At 47.0% G+C, this 14,698-nt stretch overlaps 1 protein-coding gene and 1 long non-coding RNA gene across 6 annotated transcripts in view; one reads left to right on the top strand and one right to left on the bottom strand.

The window, feature by feature from the left end:
- LOC112547151 (uncharacterized) overlaps positions 1-7,990 on the bottom strand; it is a 50,199-nt gene extending 42,209 nt beyond the window's left edge. For 2 of the 3 annotated variants that reach the window (XR_012902856.1, XR_012902854.1), the window contains exon 1: positions 7,446-7,787. This is a non-coding gene — a long non-coding RNA (uncharacterized LOC112547151). Of the gene's footprint in view, positions 1-7,445; positions 7,788-7,848 lie in introns of those variants that run through there. The other variant, XR_012902855.1, reaches the window with a different exon arrangement.
- A 32-nt stretch (positions 7,991-8,022) lies between these two features.
- TTC27 (tetratricopeptide repeat domain 27) overlaps positions 8,023-14,698 on the top strand; it is a 174,602-nt gene continuing 167,926 nt past the window's right edge. For all 3 annotated transcript variants that reach the window (XM_006131309.4, XM_006131310.4, XM_025188780.2), the window contains exons 1-2: positions 8,023-8,414; positions 11,892-12,072. In XM_006131309.4, coding sequence (XP_006131371.2) covers positions 8,327-8,414; positions 11,892-12,072 — 269 coding nt within the window. In that variant the 5' untranslated portion in view covers positions 8,023-8,326. The remainder of the gene's footprint in view (positions 8,415-11,891; positions 12,073-14,698) is intronic.

Here is a 14,698-nt window from a genome sequence, read left to right on the forward strand (position 1 = left end):
GGAGATTTGATCATTAGAAAAATAAATAGTTAGGTTTGCGATGACCGCGAGAACTGTATAGTGACTTGCCTCCTGGTGCAAAGGTTGCAGATCTCTTGAGGCATCTAGATAGACTTCTGTGTAGTGCTGGGGAGGACCCAGTGGTCATGGTACATGTAGGTACCAATGATACAGGGAAGGATAGGAGAGACATCCTGGAGGCCAAATTTAGGCTGCTAGAAAAGAGACTGAAATCCAGGACTTTTATATGGTGGCTTGCTCAGAAATGCTTCCAGTTCCACGCACAGAGCCAGGTAGGCAGGCCTTCAGTGTCTCAATGCGTGGATGAGACAATGGTATAGGGAGGAGGGGTTTAGATTTATAAGGAACTGGAGAAACTTTTGGGATGGGGGAGCCTGTACAGGAAGGATGGACTCCACTTAAACCAAAGTGGATCCAGACTGTTGGCACTTAACATTAAAAAGGCCGCAAAGCAGTTTTTAAACTAAGAAATGGGGAAAACCAACTGGTGTAGAGGAGCATGTGGATCAGACAGAAGCGCTCTGCCGTGCACCGGGGAAGGCGGGGCGAGGAGCACCCGCGACAAGCCAGCAGGGAGCCTGAACGGCACGCCAGCCGGCCAGGGCTGCGCAGGGGCGGGGGGGGCGAGCCCCGGGCCGCACGTCGCAGAGCGTGAGGACACCCGAGGGGGCGGGCCCAACATCCCTGGCGTCCTTGCCCGGGTTGCTTGAAACGACGACGACCCAGCAGGCAGGCGGAGATTCCCGCCCCCCCCCCCCGCCGGAGGGCAGGAGGACTGACACCGGAGTCACCAGGACGGCAATAGGACCGGGCCAACGCGCCGGGCGAGGTAAGCTCCTCCGGCAAGCACGCCGGTGGGGCGGACGGGAACGGGGAGTGGAAGGAGCCCGGGGCGGGGCCCTTCTGGCGCCCGTGGACAGGTGCGTTACAGGGTTAGTCCCCACCTGTTGTGGGAGGAATGTCTCCACTGTTCCCCCACTTAGGGCCCCGGGCTGGGACCCAGTGGAGAGGGTGGGCCCGGGTCCCCCACACCCCACCCCTCCTCACCTAGCCTCAACCCGCCTACAAGTCCCGTCGGAGTCACCCACAGCTCGGTGGGCGACGGGCAACTGAAACTGCGCAGTAACACGCTAAATACCTTTTTCCCCACTCCCAGCGAGGACCTTGGCCCCGGATAGGCCGCCAGGCGCTCCTCTTCCCTTCCCCCTTTATTCTACGGTCGGACTGGACCCAGCGACCCCCAAAAGGGCCCAGGACAGTGAGTTCGCTGAACCCCGGTCCGGACATCCAGCCGGGTGCTCGCACTCAAACTCGGGACAGTAACGGGTAACCATAGGAAGTGGGTCCACTGAACCCCCCTGCTCTGCCGGGAGGGGGCGCTCGCACCCATAAGGAGCCGTCACAAGGTCATACAGGTGGGGGAGTGGCACTATATGTGAAAGAAAATGTAGAATCAAACGAAGTAAAAATCTTAAATGAATCAAAATATTCCACAGAATCTCTGTGGATAGTAATTCCATGCTCCAATAATAAGAATATAGCATTAAGGATATATTATGGACCACCTGACCAGGACAATGATAGTGACTATGAAATGCTAAGGAAGATTAGAGAGGCTATCAAATAAAAAAACTCAGTAACAGAAAGGAAGTTCAATTATCCCCATAATGACTGAATACATGTCACCTCAGGACAAAATGCAGACAAAATATTTCTTGATACCTTAAATGACTGCTTCTTGGAGCAGCTGGTACAGAAACCCACAAGGGGAGAGGCAATTCTTGATTTAGTCCTGAGTGGAGTGCATGATCTGGTCCAACAGATATAACAGGACCGCTTGGAAATAGTGACCATAAAGTAATAACATTTAACATCCCTGTGGTGGGGAAAAATACCTCAGCAGCCCAACACTGGCATTTAATTTCAGAAAGGGCAACTATGCAAAAATGAGGAGGCTAGTTAAGAAAAGGACCAGGAGGTATGAGGCTTGGTGAACAAGCTCACCCTCCTTACCAAATTAATAGTAGACAAACCTGTGTCATTGGGAAAAGTCATTTAGCAGGAATTAGGATGGACCATAAGAAGGAAAAAGCATGTGAAAGGGGAAGGCAAAAAGTTTGGAGCCCTATGGGCATAGTTGAAGGAATAAGGAAAGTAGCTTTGAAAGGACAAAGCAAATGATCTGAGGGAATGTGAAGATAAAAGGTGGACTCCATGGGAGTGTGGAAGGAATTAAGTGATGGTTGTAATATGTAAAGGGAAATCTTGTTTTAAAATGACACCTTGTTTCTTTGCAGCCTCTTCCTTAAGCACTGTGCAAACCATCTAGGCAAAGAAACAATCGAATATAAACATTTTGTCTATGGACACCTTTGTTAAATCTGCAAAGGAAAATTAGGGATTCTACTGAAACTTAATTGATTAAGTGCATAAAGGAATGAGCTCTATATATTGTAACACTATTTTGTAGGTTTCAAATGAACTAGTTTTATTTTGTTTTGGATAATGTCCCCTTGCTTAAAATTGCAAACAGACAAGGCACAAATTGGTTAGTGCTTCTGTTGGGCATTCAACTCTTAAGGTTAAATTTAACTTTCTAAAAACCAAATTATTAGTTTAGAAATTCAAGCTTTGAAACTTAACTGTCTCTTTTCAAGGCTCAGTTGATAACACTTTTGGCTTGCTTTTAAATTCAACATTATATGTGAATATAGGCTGCCTGGCTATTTCAAAGGAAAGTGGACAGGGAAGGCTGCTGCTGTCTCAGTAGACACATCCACTGCACCTCTGACCACAAACATAGAAGGAACAGCTCAGCTTGCAGAGCTGGCAGCAATTAAATTAGCTTGAGAGGCAGGTACCAGTACCACGTACACTAACTCCTATGCTATATGGGCTGGAGCCACCCAGTGGATAACTAACTGGGAAATAGGAGGAAAGTCTGTTTGGAGATTGGAATATTGGAAATGGATATACCAGCATGCAACCCAACATGTCTTAAGCATAAGTTATGTGTCCAAAAGAATAACACTCTAGCTGCACAGCTAAATAACCTAGCAGATGCAGCAGTACAAATTTTTGCTGCCCAGGTGGATTGGGAACGCCTGTACATTTGGCTACATGAAACCTTGGGACACATAGAAAGCGATGAGCTGGTGCAGCAGGCACATGCCAGGGGGTGGCCTATCACTCACAAACAAGCCAAAGATCTGGTACAAGCTTGCACCCTATGTACTGAACTCGGGAAACATATAGCAGAAGGGCAACGGTTTGCCAGGCTAAGAGATGGTTGGGCAACCTGGCAAGTATATTATATTGGTCCACCACCCACCAGTAAGCAAGGGTGGAAGTATGTTTTAACTGGAGTAGAAATTGTTTAAGGAATTGGTTTTGCTTACCCAACCCGATGGACAACAGGGTTGTTTATGATCATGGGACTAAACCGCTCAATAGCCCTTGTCCCAACACCCCAGTTTGGGAACACAAACCCATGTACTGCACTCCTACAAGGGAAAAGGAGTCTGGACCACTGCAGACGCTGGGCTAACACCAATAACCATTACTGAGGCTTGGATTGTATCCAAGACCGGCGAACCTTATGTTTTATCACAGGAAACTGAGGCAATGACCCCAAATGCTCCAGTGGGATGAATCCCTCCCAATGCTGGTGTGGATCCAGGAAACCACCATGAACTTTTTGTATATATTTACCACTTGCTGTTGTAGCGCTTGCAACTACTGTTGTTAGTTACAGACTATTGAAATGAGACATGGCACTCCAACTCGCCATGGTGTTCTTCCTCATCCCAACTGCCACTGCTGTACCAGAACACCTTACTTGACTCCTCTACTGGACTGGGAATAGAGTTTGTCCCTTTCAGCCCAAATGACTGGTGAAACAAGAGTGACATCTTCTGATGGGGACCGGTATGGTTCGATGACAGCGACTACCACAATCCTCAAAATAACTTTGGGGGGAGGCAAGGGAAGTGGCAACGAACGGTATGGGATAAGACATGCTGTAACTAAGAATGTAAACAACTCATGGCTAAATTGGTTAGCCCAACAGCTAAAACTTTCCTTAACTCCTTTCCTACACTCTATTATAACCACTGTTTTAATTGTTTTGATTGTTATACTTATTTTCTGCATAAACCTATGCATTGTGCAATGCCTAATTAATGTAGCTATCTCTTGTGTGCACATTTGATATGGAGCACTAGGAAAGGACCCTAGTCAATTCCTAGATCCTGAACCCTCTAATCAGGCCATTGGGTACTTTTAGATTCCTCCAAGGTGAGGTGCTGGCAAACCACCATCTTGCATTCCTGGGACGTGGTGTGTCGTATCAGGGGATGGAATGTAGCCAGACAGCCCCCCCCCCCATCTCATCCATTTTATTTTTGCCTCTCTGAGGTTCCTGAAGCATACAGGACAGAGAAGGAGCAATAAAATCAGCATAGTCTATGCTGGCTCATCTGATCCTGAGAAGATGAAAACATAGATATGAGGAGAGAGCAATTAAGGCAATAAGCTGGCCTCGAGGCTGCGAGAAGTGCCCGGCTGGCACCCATGTTGATACGAACACACAGCCGTCCCTGGGAGAGGAATCCCCCACTGAGAAAAGAATCTCCAGAACTTCCAATTTAATCCTCTCAACTCTCTCTTACAAGTGTAAATTAAGTTCACAACTCCCTTGTAAGAACTGGTCTCACAAAAGGCAGACCAGCACTATTTGGCATCACAGATAAGAAAGAGAAATACGTGACCCCATGGGTATAAAGATGGGTACAGCAGCACACTCACTTTTGAGTGTCAATCTACCCTCTACCTGCTGGTCGGGTTAGGTGTTTGACCTCCCGAGGTTCTATGGGGACGCCCACCTCGTATTTTCATCTTTCCTAGGAATTGAGGGACCGGCCCTGGCCTGACACGCTGGCGTCGAGAGGCACAGAAGGGGGTAAAAATTGTACCTGGATGTCGTCCTCTGTCTTAAGTGTACACAGACTTAGAGCTCTTTAAAGATTAAACTGTTACTTGGTACTATTATTTCTGTTTTCCTATCTTTATCTTCTTTGTAACCATTTTTAAGATCTATATTTTGCTAGCAGTTAAGAAATAGAACAATAGCCATTGCAACCATATGATTTATAAGCTTCCTCAATAAACCTGTAAGGCTACGTCTACATTGGCCCCTTTTCCGGAAGGGGCATGTTAATTTCAGCGATCGTAATAGGGAAATCCGCGGGGGATTTAAATATCCCCCGCGGCATTTAAATAAAAATGTCCGCCGCTTTTTTCTGGCTTTTAGAAAAGCCGGAAAAGAGCGTCTACACTGGCCCCGATCCTCCGGAAAAAGCGCCCTTTTCTGGAGGATCTTATTCCTACTTCACAGAGCCAGAGGGACGCAGGGATCGGGGGGAGTAGGGTGCAGTGGAGGCACGGAGAATGGGACCCGGGGAATGGGAAGGGTAGAGGGATCGGGGTCTAGGGCAGTGCAGGGAATGGGCAGCACGGGGGTAGGGATCGGGGGGAGCAGAGTGCGGGGTGCAAGGGTGGCGCAGAGCCAAAGGGTCGTAGGGAAGAGGGAGAGCAGAGGGTGTGGGGGAGCAGGGGCAGCATGGGGAATGGGCGGTGCGGAGACAAAGGGGGGCTGGAGCCGTGGCAGAATTGGAGTCGGCGGGGCGGGGCTTGGCTGCGCCACACACTGCAGCCAGCTTCCAAGGACATGCGGCCAGAGATGAGCTGCCGTGGCTCTTTAAAATCAGCGGGGCCATGTCACACCAGCGTCCTGGCATCCCGCCCCGCATCCTTGCGCCAGAGCTGCACGCCGGCAGCCCGGTGGCAAGAATCACCGCACTTCCTCCTTCCCAGCAGCGCTCTGCTCCTCAGCCAGCCGGCGGATTGGATGGGGCCGCGCCACCCGTTGTGCAGACTTCCGCCAGCCCGTCACAATGGCCCACCGGGCCAGTCTGCCCCTGCATTCGCCAGCTGGTAAAATCTACTTGCCACAGGTGAACGGGCTAGTGTATTTGTCGAGCCCTGCACATTGGAAAAAATAATCCCAACTATATATACAATATGATGGGAGCTAATTTAGCTACAACTAATCAGGAAAGAGATCTTGGAGTCATCGTGAATCGTTATCTGAAGATGTCCATGCAGTGTGCAGCAGCAGTCAAAAAAGCAAATAGAATGTTAGGAATCATTTAAAAAGGGATAGAGTATAAGACAGAAAAGATCTTAATGCCTCTATATAAAACCATAGTATGTCCACATCTTGAATACTGCACACGGATGTGGTTGCCTCATCTCAAAAAAGATATATTGGCATTGGAAAAGGTTCAGAAATGGGCAACAAAAATGATAAGGGGTTTGGAACGGGTCCCATATGAAGAGAGGTTAAAGAGACTTAGACTTTTCAGTTCAGAGGCAGCAAGGGGGTGGAAAGTAGGACCAGTGCTGGAGGGAGCCAGCTTAAAAGTTGGTTCCTCCCAGCACCATCTCAGCAGGGGCACAGAGGAGGACCTGGCGCGAGCTGGGACAGAGCAGTCCCAACTCGTGCTAGGACCCAGATACTGTGCCTCTGCTTTTTAAATGTACTAAGAGACACCAATATGATTAGCTTACTAACTGCTATTTAACATCCCTAGTGTGGTCCATGACTGATGTTTTTTCTGATGGCCAGTGGCCCCTGATAGGAAAAGGTTCTCCACTCCAGATCTACACACTGTCGGTGCATTAGCTTTCTTTACTGTGACTCCTGACATCTGGAACATTCCTTAGTTTTCTCTCTCATACATAGTTTTAATTGAAATCACAGTTGAAAATATGGTTCAAAATTCATTTCTCATTTACACTGGTGAAATCCAGACTAGCTGAATTGAAGTAATTGGATTTACATCTCTTTTGTCCTGAGAATCTGACCTCTCTCCTCTATTTTACTCATGCCCCAATATTTTTCCCCTTCCATTACTATTATGGCTATAGCACACACAAAACCACATTAAAAAATTGATTGCAAAATCAAGCCTTCAAAAGGTAAGAAATGCCTGAGTTAAGGCTGCCTCTACAAACCTTAATTCAGCTCCCTTACACAGATGCATTATTGTAATCTTTAATTTCATCTATCTATTTGTCTGAGTGTCTGTCTCTCTGTTCATGAATGCCTCCTCAGCAGTAAGCGCTAGGACCACCCAATCGGTCCGCAGCTGCTGCTTCTCCTAATTTAAGGTAAGTTCAAGGTTGGGTTGTGCCAGGAAAATGGAAAGTGCCTCTAAGGGGAGCGTATTCCGTAACATGGACTGGGAAGGTCTGTTCGAGGGATGCTTTACTTACACTCGCCTTGCCCCTATCGCTCCCTGAGGGGCGGGGGACACCGGGTAAGACCGTAACCCCCCTCACTCATCCACCCGCACACCAACCTGCGGCCCCGCAAGGCGCGCTGCGCAGTGTCTCTGCAGGGAGGCCGAGGCCAGCAGCGGGGGCGCCTCCACTACCGCGCCCGCCCCCCTCCCCGCGCTGGGGCCGCGCCCCCAAGCGCCACAGGGAGCGGCTCTAACAATTGGCTTTGCGGTTTGTTGGCGCCTCGCAAGGGGCGGGCGGGCTCGGGACAACGGCCCCTCAACGATACCTAGTTTACCGGCAGCCCGCCCCGGCCGCAGCCCCTGCGGAGAGTCCGAGCGAAAGACGCTTCGAGCCCAAGCGCCGCCGCACGCGGCGCCTCGCCGAACGTCACAGCACCGACCCCAATCCCCGCGCCTGTCCCCTCCCACCCCAATCACGAGCGCGTGCACTTCCGTGCGGAGACAAAAGAAGGCGAATTACACTTTGGGCGCCGCCTTGAACACTCTCGAGGAGGCGATTCAACCCCCGCGCGCGGGCGGAGGGATCCCCACGACGTTCCAAACTAGTGCCGACAAAGGTCGCCCTGTGGCACGCATGCGCTACCAGTACTTCTTCCGCCGGGGGGGGGGGGCGGCGGCTAGGAGGAGGAGGAAGAAAGATACTGTACGTTGCCTCTCCTACTTCTCAAAGCGATATGCTCGTAACCAGCTTAGCCGTAAGGCGCGTGCGCGAGACAGAGCCAACGGCAGTGGCGCCCACCGCGCGTGCGCCACCATTCTCCGCCTGTCCCGACGTGCTTCGCGCAGCTGTCATGGCGGCTCCCTGAGGCCGGTGGTGGCACATGGGTCGGGAGCGAGGCGGCTGCGGTCAGTGAGGGAACCGCGCCTCAGCCGGGCTGGGGGTGAGGCAGGAGAGCGAGAGCGAGAGCGAGGCAGCGGCGGCAGCGGACAAGTGGAGAATGTGGGCGCTGGAGTGGGCGCTCCTGAGGGGCTTCCCCAGCGCGGCGGAGTCCCGGCGGGCCAAGCAGAGCGAGGTGACCGCGGCAGGTGAGAGGCTGGGCTGGGCCGGGCCGGGGTACCTGCGGCTGGCCAGTGGGACGTCACGTGCAGGTGATGCTGCGCCTGCCCGGCTCTGCGGCGTGTCCTGTGGGGCAGGGTTACCGTCCCCGCCTTAGCGCAGCCTGCGGGACAGCGCGGGGTTACCTGTAACGGCAACAACGTCACATGCACCTGAGCGCTGCAGGGCGTTACTGGCTCTGCCGCTGGTCTCCGGGGTAGTGGAGAATGGTCTCGTGTTGCTCTTGAACAGCGCTCAGGTAGCATCGCTTCACAGGGTTAGCCCGCTAGTTAAAACCCATAGGGTTGTGTCTGCATGGAAAGTATGTTAGTTCTGTGGAGCTTCATCTAGCCAGCATGGGTAGTAATAGCAGCGTAGGCATTGGGGTTGCAAGCACCTATTGCTATGCCTGCTACCGTTGCTATCCGTGGTAGCTAGACTAGAGCTAATCACGGGTATGTTTGTTTCTGCTACAATCACACGTTCACTTTACAGTGGGAGGAGTTTGGGGTTGAACCACTAACCAAGCTGTGTTACTGTGTCTTCAACTGTAGGAGCTTGAGTTAGACCCCACCTTTTTGCAGTGTTAACACATTCAAAATGACAGATATTTTCCACAAAAGCTCATGATACTATAATTTTTAAGGTGCTACAGTACTACTCATTTTTTGTGTGTTTTTGTAAGTCACCAACTAACATGGCTATCCCTTTGAGACTTCAATATGACACAGTTTAGCTTGTCCCAACAGTAGCTTCCTGTATTTGATGCCAATGACTGGACTGTTTCAGCTGACTTGGGTTTGCATGGCTAGGGTTGTGGTGCTATAAAACTGCAGTGTAGACATTGGGCATTTGTGCTTCACCCTTATTATAAAGACTCAGAAGTGGAGTTGTCAACCATGGTCTTCATTCTCAAGCTGTAAGTGATTTTTCAGATATGCTGGTTCTAGTCTACTGAACACCTCGAAGTTAAGGCCCAATATCTTGAACTTGATTTGATAGTACTGTATGTAAGTTAGTTTATTGAATGAGGGGCAGGTTTGATGGGTTCTCAGAGCTTATGTTTAGAGCCCTGCATGAATACAAAATTGGTATGCACATCTGCAAAAATGATCTGTGGATTAGGAATGTAATAGTATAGTCCATAAACCGATAAGCAAAAGCTTATAGGTTAATGCTATAGAATACATGCATTCCTCTCCCCTCCCCACCCTCCTCCACACACACATACCCTTTGCCAGTAAATTGTTTTGCAGGCTGGCCAGCAGCCTTGCTCTGGGTCCTGGACTTACCCCCACTCTGCATTTAAAGCATATTAGGAGTCAGGTGGGCAGGCAGCCCAGCTCAATTCCAGCTCATGCCGGGTCTGGGAGCTCAGATCCCTCCTTTCGGAAAGAGGCTGACTAGGGATTATAGAATAGTTGACTAACCGATAAGAATTCAAGAGGTTACTTCACTATTCAGTTAACCAATATTTAACATCCCTACTACAGATATTTACATTCACATCCAAGGATATAAAGCAGATTTGCTGGGTTCTAAATTTGTATACACATTTGCAAATATGAGCCACACATAACAGCATCCATGGATGTGGGTGCCTGAGCATATCTGTGGATTTTCAGGGATCTGCCTATGTTAAAACCAAGGTAGGGATGTAATAGTGTAGTCAATTAACCAATAAGCAATAGCTTATAGGTTAATGCTATATACTACATGTGTTTCTCCCCCTTCCTCAACCCCCCTGTGCTCCAGCCAGTAAATATTTTAGCAGGCTGGCCAGCAGCCTGTCTCAGTCCTGGCTTGCAACAAGTCTGGGACCTATCCCTGCTGCAGTTCTGCATTTAAAGAGTATTAGAAGGTAGGCAGGCAGCCCACCTCAGTTCCAGCTCACGCTGGGGCCAGGAGCTCAGACACCCCTCCTCCCCCGAGAGGGGCTGTTGCCACCCCTGTGTCAGAGGCAGCAACACGGGGTCACAGGCAGCCTGTTTGTGCGGGGAGCTGGTTTTTAAATTGGCTCCCCTCATGGGCCAGCTCCCGCTTGGCACCCTCACGCTACAGAGGCAGCAGCGCAGAGTGGCAGGGAGCTCCTCAGGAATGGGGCAGGATCGCACTGACTGCTAGTCCAGTCCCTGAGGATTATGGAATACAGTCGCTCCCTGAGTTATGACCATCTGCACTTAGGACCAAAGCAGTCATAAATAAGGATCCGAGTTATGAATGGCGATCTGCGCTTACGAACAGCGCAGTCGCCATGTAACTCTATGGGATCTAAGTTACAAACACTTCGAGTTACGGACCAAGTGTTTGTCCATAACTTGTTCATGGTAGTCAAGTAACCAATTCATGAGGTTACTGAACTTCAATTAACCAATATTTAACATTTCTAGTCCAAGGTGGATTTTTTCATTGCTGTGATGACACTATCACATGCCATCCCTGAACAGGGATAGGCTCTTTGGCTGAGTTACCACAATTTCTCCTGTCACTTTGCTCAGGAAGAATATGGGTCAGATTCAGAAATCTTGGGCCAAGTTTTGCTGTACTTACCAAGGTCCAATGCTTCTTGAGTATAAAGTGTACTGACATGCAGTAAAGTAGGCATACTATTTTTTCCCTTATAAGGGAAATTAGACCAGTGCTGTTTGAGAAGCATTCCTAAATGTGTGTGAAGTTTTTTTGCATTGGAGGATAGTAGTTTTTTGCAGTGCTTCATTGAGAATAGATTTAGGCCTAGCGTGATCAGTTCTGAAAACCTCATTTCATATGCAAATTTCTTAATGATAAATGGGAAAGTTACAATGGTAAATACATTCTTATATAGAAAAGGAAACTATCTTGCTTATTCCTTATGAATATCCTTGGCGGATACAAGAAAGGGGTGTGATATACACTATGTAATGTGGAAACTTACTCTTTGAACTCCTTTTTATAAGTGAACTAATCCTTTCTCTTTTCTTGTTAGAAAATTATCTCATGAACTTTGAAAAGATTTTCTAGCTTGTGAAGCAGAGCTAGCATCTCAGTGATTTACTTATGGCATTTAAGACATTTTTTGGACAAATTCTGGTCTCAAGACCATTACATCTTTCTATTTAGTTTTAATATGTAGGTCCAGTACACACAAAATATTTTCTGGTCTTATTTCTGAAACTTGAGGCTTCCTTTGTGGTGTTGAGAAATATGATTGCTTGTGCTTGAACTCCATAGATCACTTATTTTAATTGGGAAAAGGTAGCATTGATTTGTTAAACTTAGCTTGAACATTAAGAAGGCAGTCTGCCGATGCTGATCTGTTTAAAGACCATGTTGTTTACATTTAATGTCAGGTGGATGAAGATTCTTTTTTCCCCTAGATGAATGGGAAATATTTGAAGGCATAGAAGACCTACTCAAACCAAAACTTTAACCATCTGTTGTTTTACATGTTGCTGTCAACACACTCTATTTTTTCTTTTTAATTCTAGGAAGCGAATCCTTACTGCAATTGCATTTTGAATGCAACTATGAAGCTATTTTATTAAGTGAAGTGATCCAGGATGTTTTCACTACATTCACAATGACAGAAGACAAGATTGACACCTACTTGGAGAAGCAGATTTTAGCATACCTGAACTGTTCTGCTGCTGATGCTGATAATGTGGAAAGGTGGAAATAAATGATTTATTAATATATGAGACTAGTAGAGACTATGTTAGTATTATTAGAGGTAATTTTATTTTCTGTAAAAAATGATCACTACATTTTTTTGATTCAGGAAAACAAATCTGAGGTAAAACATAAGAACATCTATTTAGAAACTTTAATTCATTATTGATTTCTTTCACTATGGTATTTTGACATAGCAGTTCATGGTGGTGTTTTTGAAGTCGCGCTCATAGTTGGCAGTGTGTTTGTCTAAAGCAACTGGAATCAAGAATTGTAATCAGTTTTAAATGAATTTCCGCTTTCCTCTCCATCCACAAGCAATTGATTTTTTTGTAACTTTGTAAACATCAGATGATATATATGTCAATAATTAAAGTACCACAAAAAATGACAAACACAATGTTTACATTACATAATATGAGAAGATGGTGACGCATCTTAACTTAAGGACTATTTCCTATGAGTAAGAACTATTTTCTTCTCCTGTCTGTAGTAAATGCTCTACAGAAAATTTCTTTGTACAGTACATTTAAGTTCTCTAACAGTAGATGTTAATCTATCTGGATTTAATGTTTGTAATTTGTCACAAGTAATATATAGTTGAAAGATTCCTAATTGAATCGAGTTATGAAAATGGTTTTATTTTGTTTAGTTTTTTTAAGAGAAAGTGGTGGCAAGAGGAGCAGACCCAGCATAGTTGGTGTAGTGGGGAGTAGAGGCTGTCCCGGCTCACACCTGGTCCCAGACGCTGTGCCTCTGCTTTTTAAATGTATTAAGAGCCACCGGGCTCAATGGGCTACAAAGGGAGGCAAGCATGAAATTGATTGAATCTACAGGGCCACAGACTTCAGATGTCCCTGTGCAACCCTTTCTCCTTTTCCTGCTGCGACTCCTGGGCCTTTTTCCTCTCCACTCTTTTCTGCTCCAGGCTGTCTGCAGTGTTCACAGTCCAGTGCAGTACTGGATTTCAGGATCTTATTGAACACATCATCCTGAGTCTGAGTACTGCAACGGTGTCTGCCAAAGTTACTGCAGTACAGAGACTAGCATAGAAAGTACCCTACAGCACAAGACAGAGTAACACCTAACTCTCTAAGGCAGTGTTTCTCAACCTTTTTTTGCTCATGGCCCCCTTCTGAGCCTCGTTTACCTTTGTGGCCCCCCTCATAGCCACTGTTAGTTGGAAAAAAGGTATGTAATTTACCTAATGTTCCGTTTTTTCCATGGGGCCCCTAGAGGTAGGGCATGGCCCCTGGGGAGCCATATGGCCCACGATTGTGAACCACTGCTCTAAGGGAATGAAAAGCAGATAGCATCTCTATCTCTCTTGGTTGTATCACTTCCTACTCTAGCACAAGTAAATTAATGAAAAATCGAAGGACATGGTTCTTCTTTTGGGAATGCTGTTGCTTTGTTACAGTCTATGCAAGTACCCTGCATTAGGCTGGAATGGAGTCAAAAACAGGTCTTGGTTTGCTGTGCGATTGGATCCCTCATGCACCTGTTTGCCCATACTTTTTGGTCCTCTTTCACATCCTTCTTGCTGTTCTTGGCAGAGGCCTGTGACTTGAACTTCTTGGAGGTATCCGTGGAGGGAGGGATACCAAGCATGGCACACCTGGTATTCTTGCATAGCTGCTGCAGCTCCTTAACTTTCACAGGATACTGCTTCTAGTCCCTGTTGTACCCCCTTCTGCATTCACCAAAGAATCTATTCATAGACGTTGACATTTCTAAGGCCAATTCAGAGCTGTGCCTGCACAGCCACTTCTCCCTACAGGCCCAGAAGATGCAAAAATCTGTCTGCTCCAGGCAGGATGTGCCGGGAGCATGTAGATGGCATGATTTAGTTGAGGTTGGTCCTGTTTGAGCATAGGTTTAAACTAGATGACCTCCTGAGGTCTCATTCAATCCTAATCTTCTATGATGCTATCATTAGCTGGCCAGTTCCACTCAACAATGGCGAACTACTAAATGTGCTTGTCAAGTGGGGCAGTCTGGAACAAACATTTCAAAATGTTGTGGTCTTTTAAAGGGCAGGGGGAATGACTCTGATCTGTATGACTTCTTGGCAGTAGAATTCAGAATGGGGATTCAAGTGATCAGGGTGGGATAGTTTCTGGTGAACAGTTAGGGTGGACACAAGTAACACAGTGTTTGCATTCATGCTTCTTTAATGTAAGTACATTGACTATGGTTCTATGCCACTTTGGGAGGTGGTGTTACTGTGTTGGCACAATGGGGCACTTATATCAATGGGAGACCCATTATAGCAAAGACATATGCACAGATAGGTCAATGTAATTTTGTGGAGTAGACCAGATCATATGAATGGACATACTGAATCACACCCAAAGGCCATGTAGTCTAGTATTCAGCCTCTTCCAAAAGCTACAGAAGAAGATATAAGAATCTTGTGGAATAATCTGCTCCCCACAGTAGGCTTTTCTCTGGATTCTAATAGAGATTGGCATATGCATGATACTTAATATTAGCGTTTTGGAAGCAATTATTAATTATCATTATTCTTTTCTTGATATCCATATTCTTTATTTTTCCTATACAGCTCTACAGTTTTGGGAGACTGAATTCATTTTTTTTTGCTTCAGAAAAATAGCAAATTTTA

The sequence above is a fragment of the Pelodiscus sinensis genome, chromosome 3, assembly GCF_049634645.1.
Source record: "Pelodiscus sinensis isolate JC-2024 chromosome 3, ASM4963464v1, whole genome shotgun sequence".
Classification (NCBI taxonomy): domain Eukaryota; kingdom Metazoa; phylum Chordata; order Testudines; family Trionychidae; genus Pelodiscus; species Pelodiscus sinensis.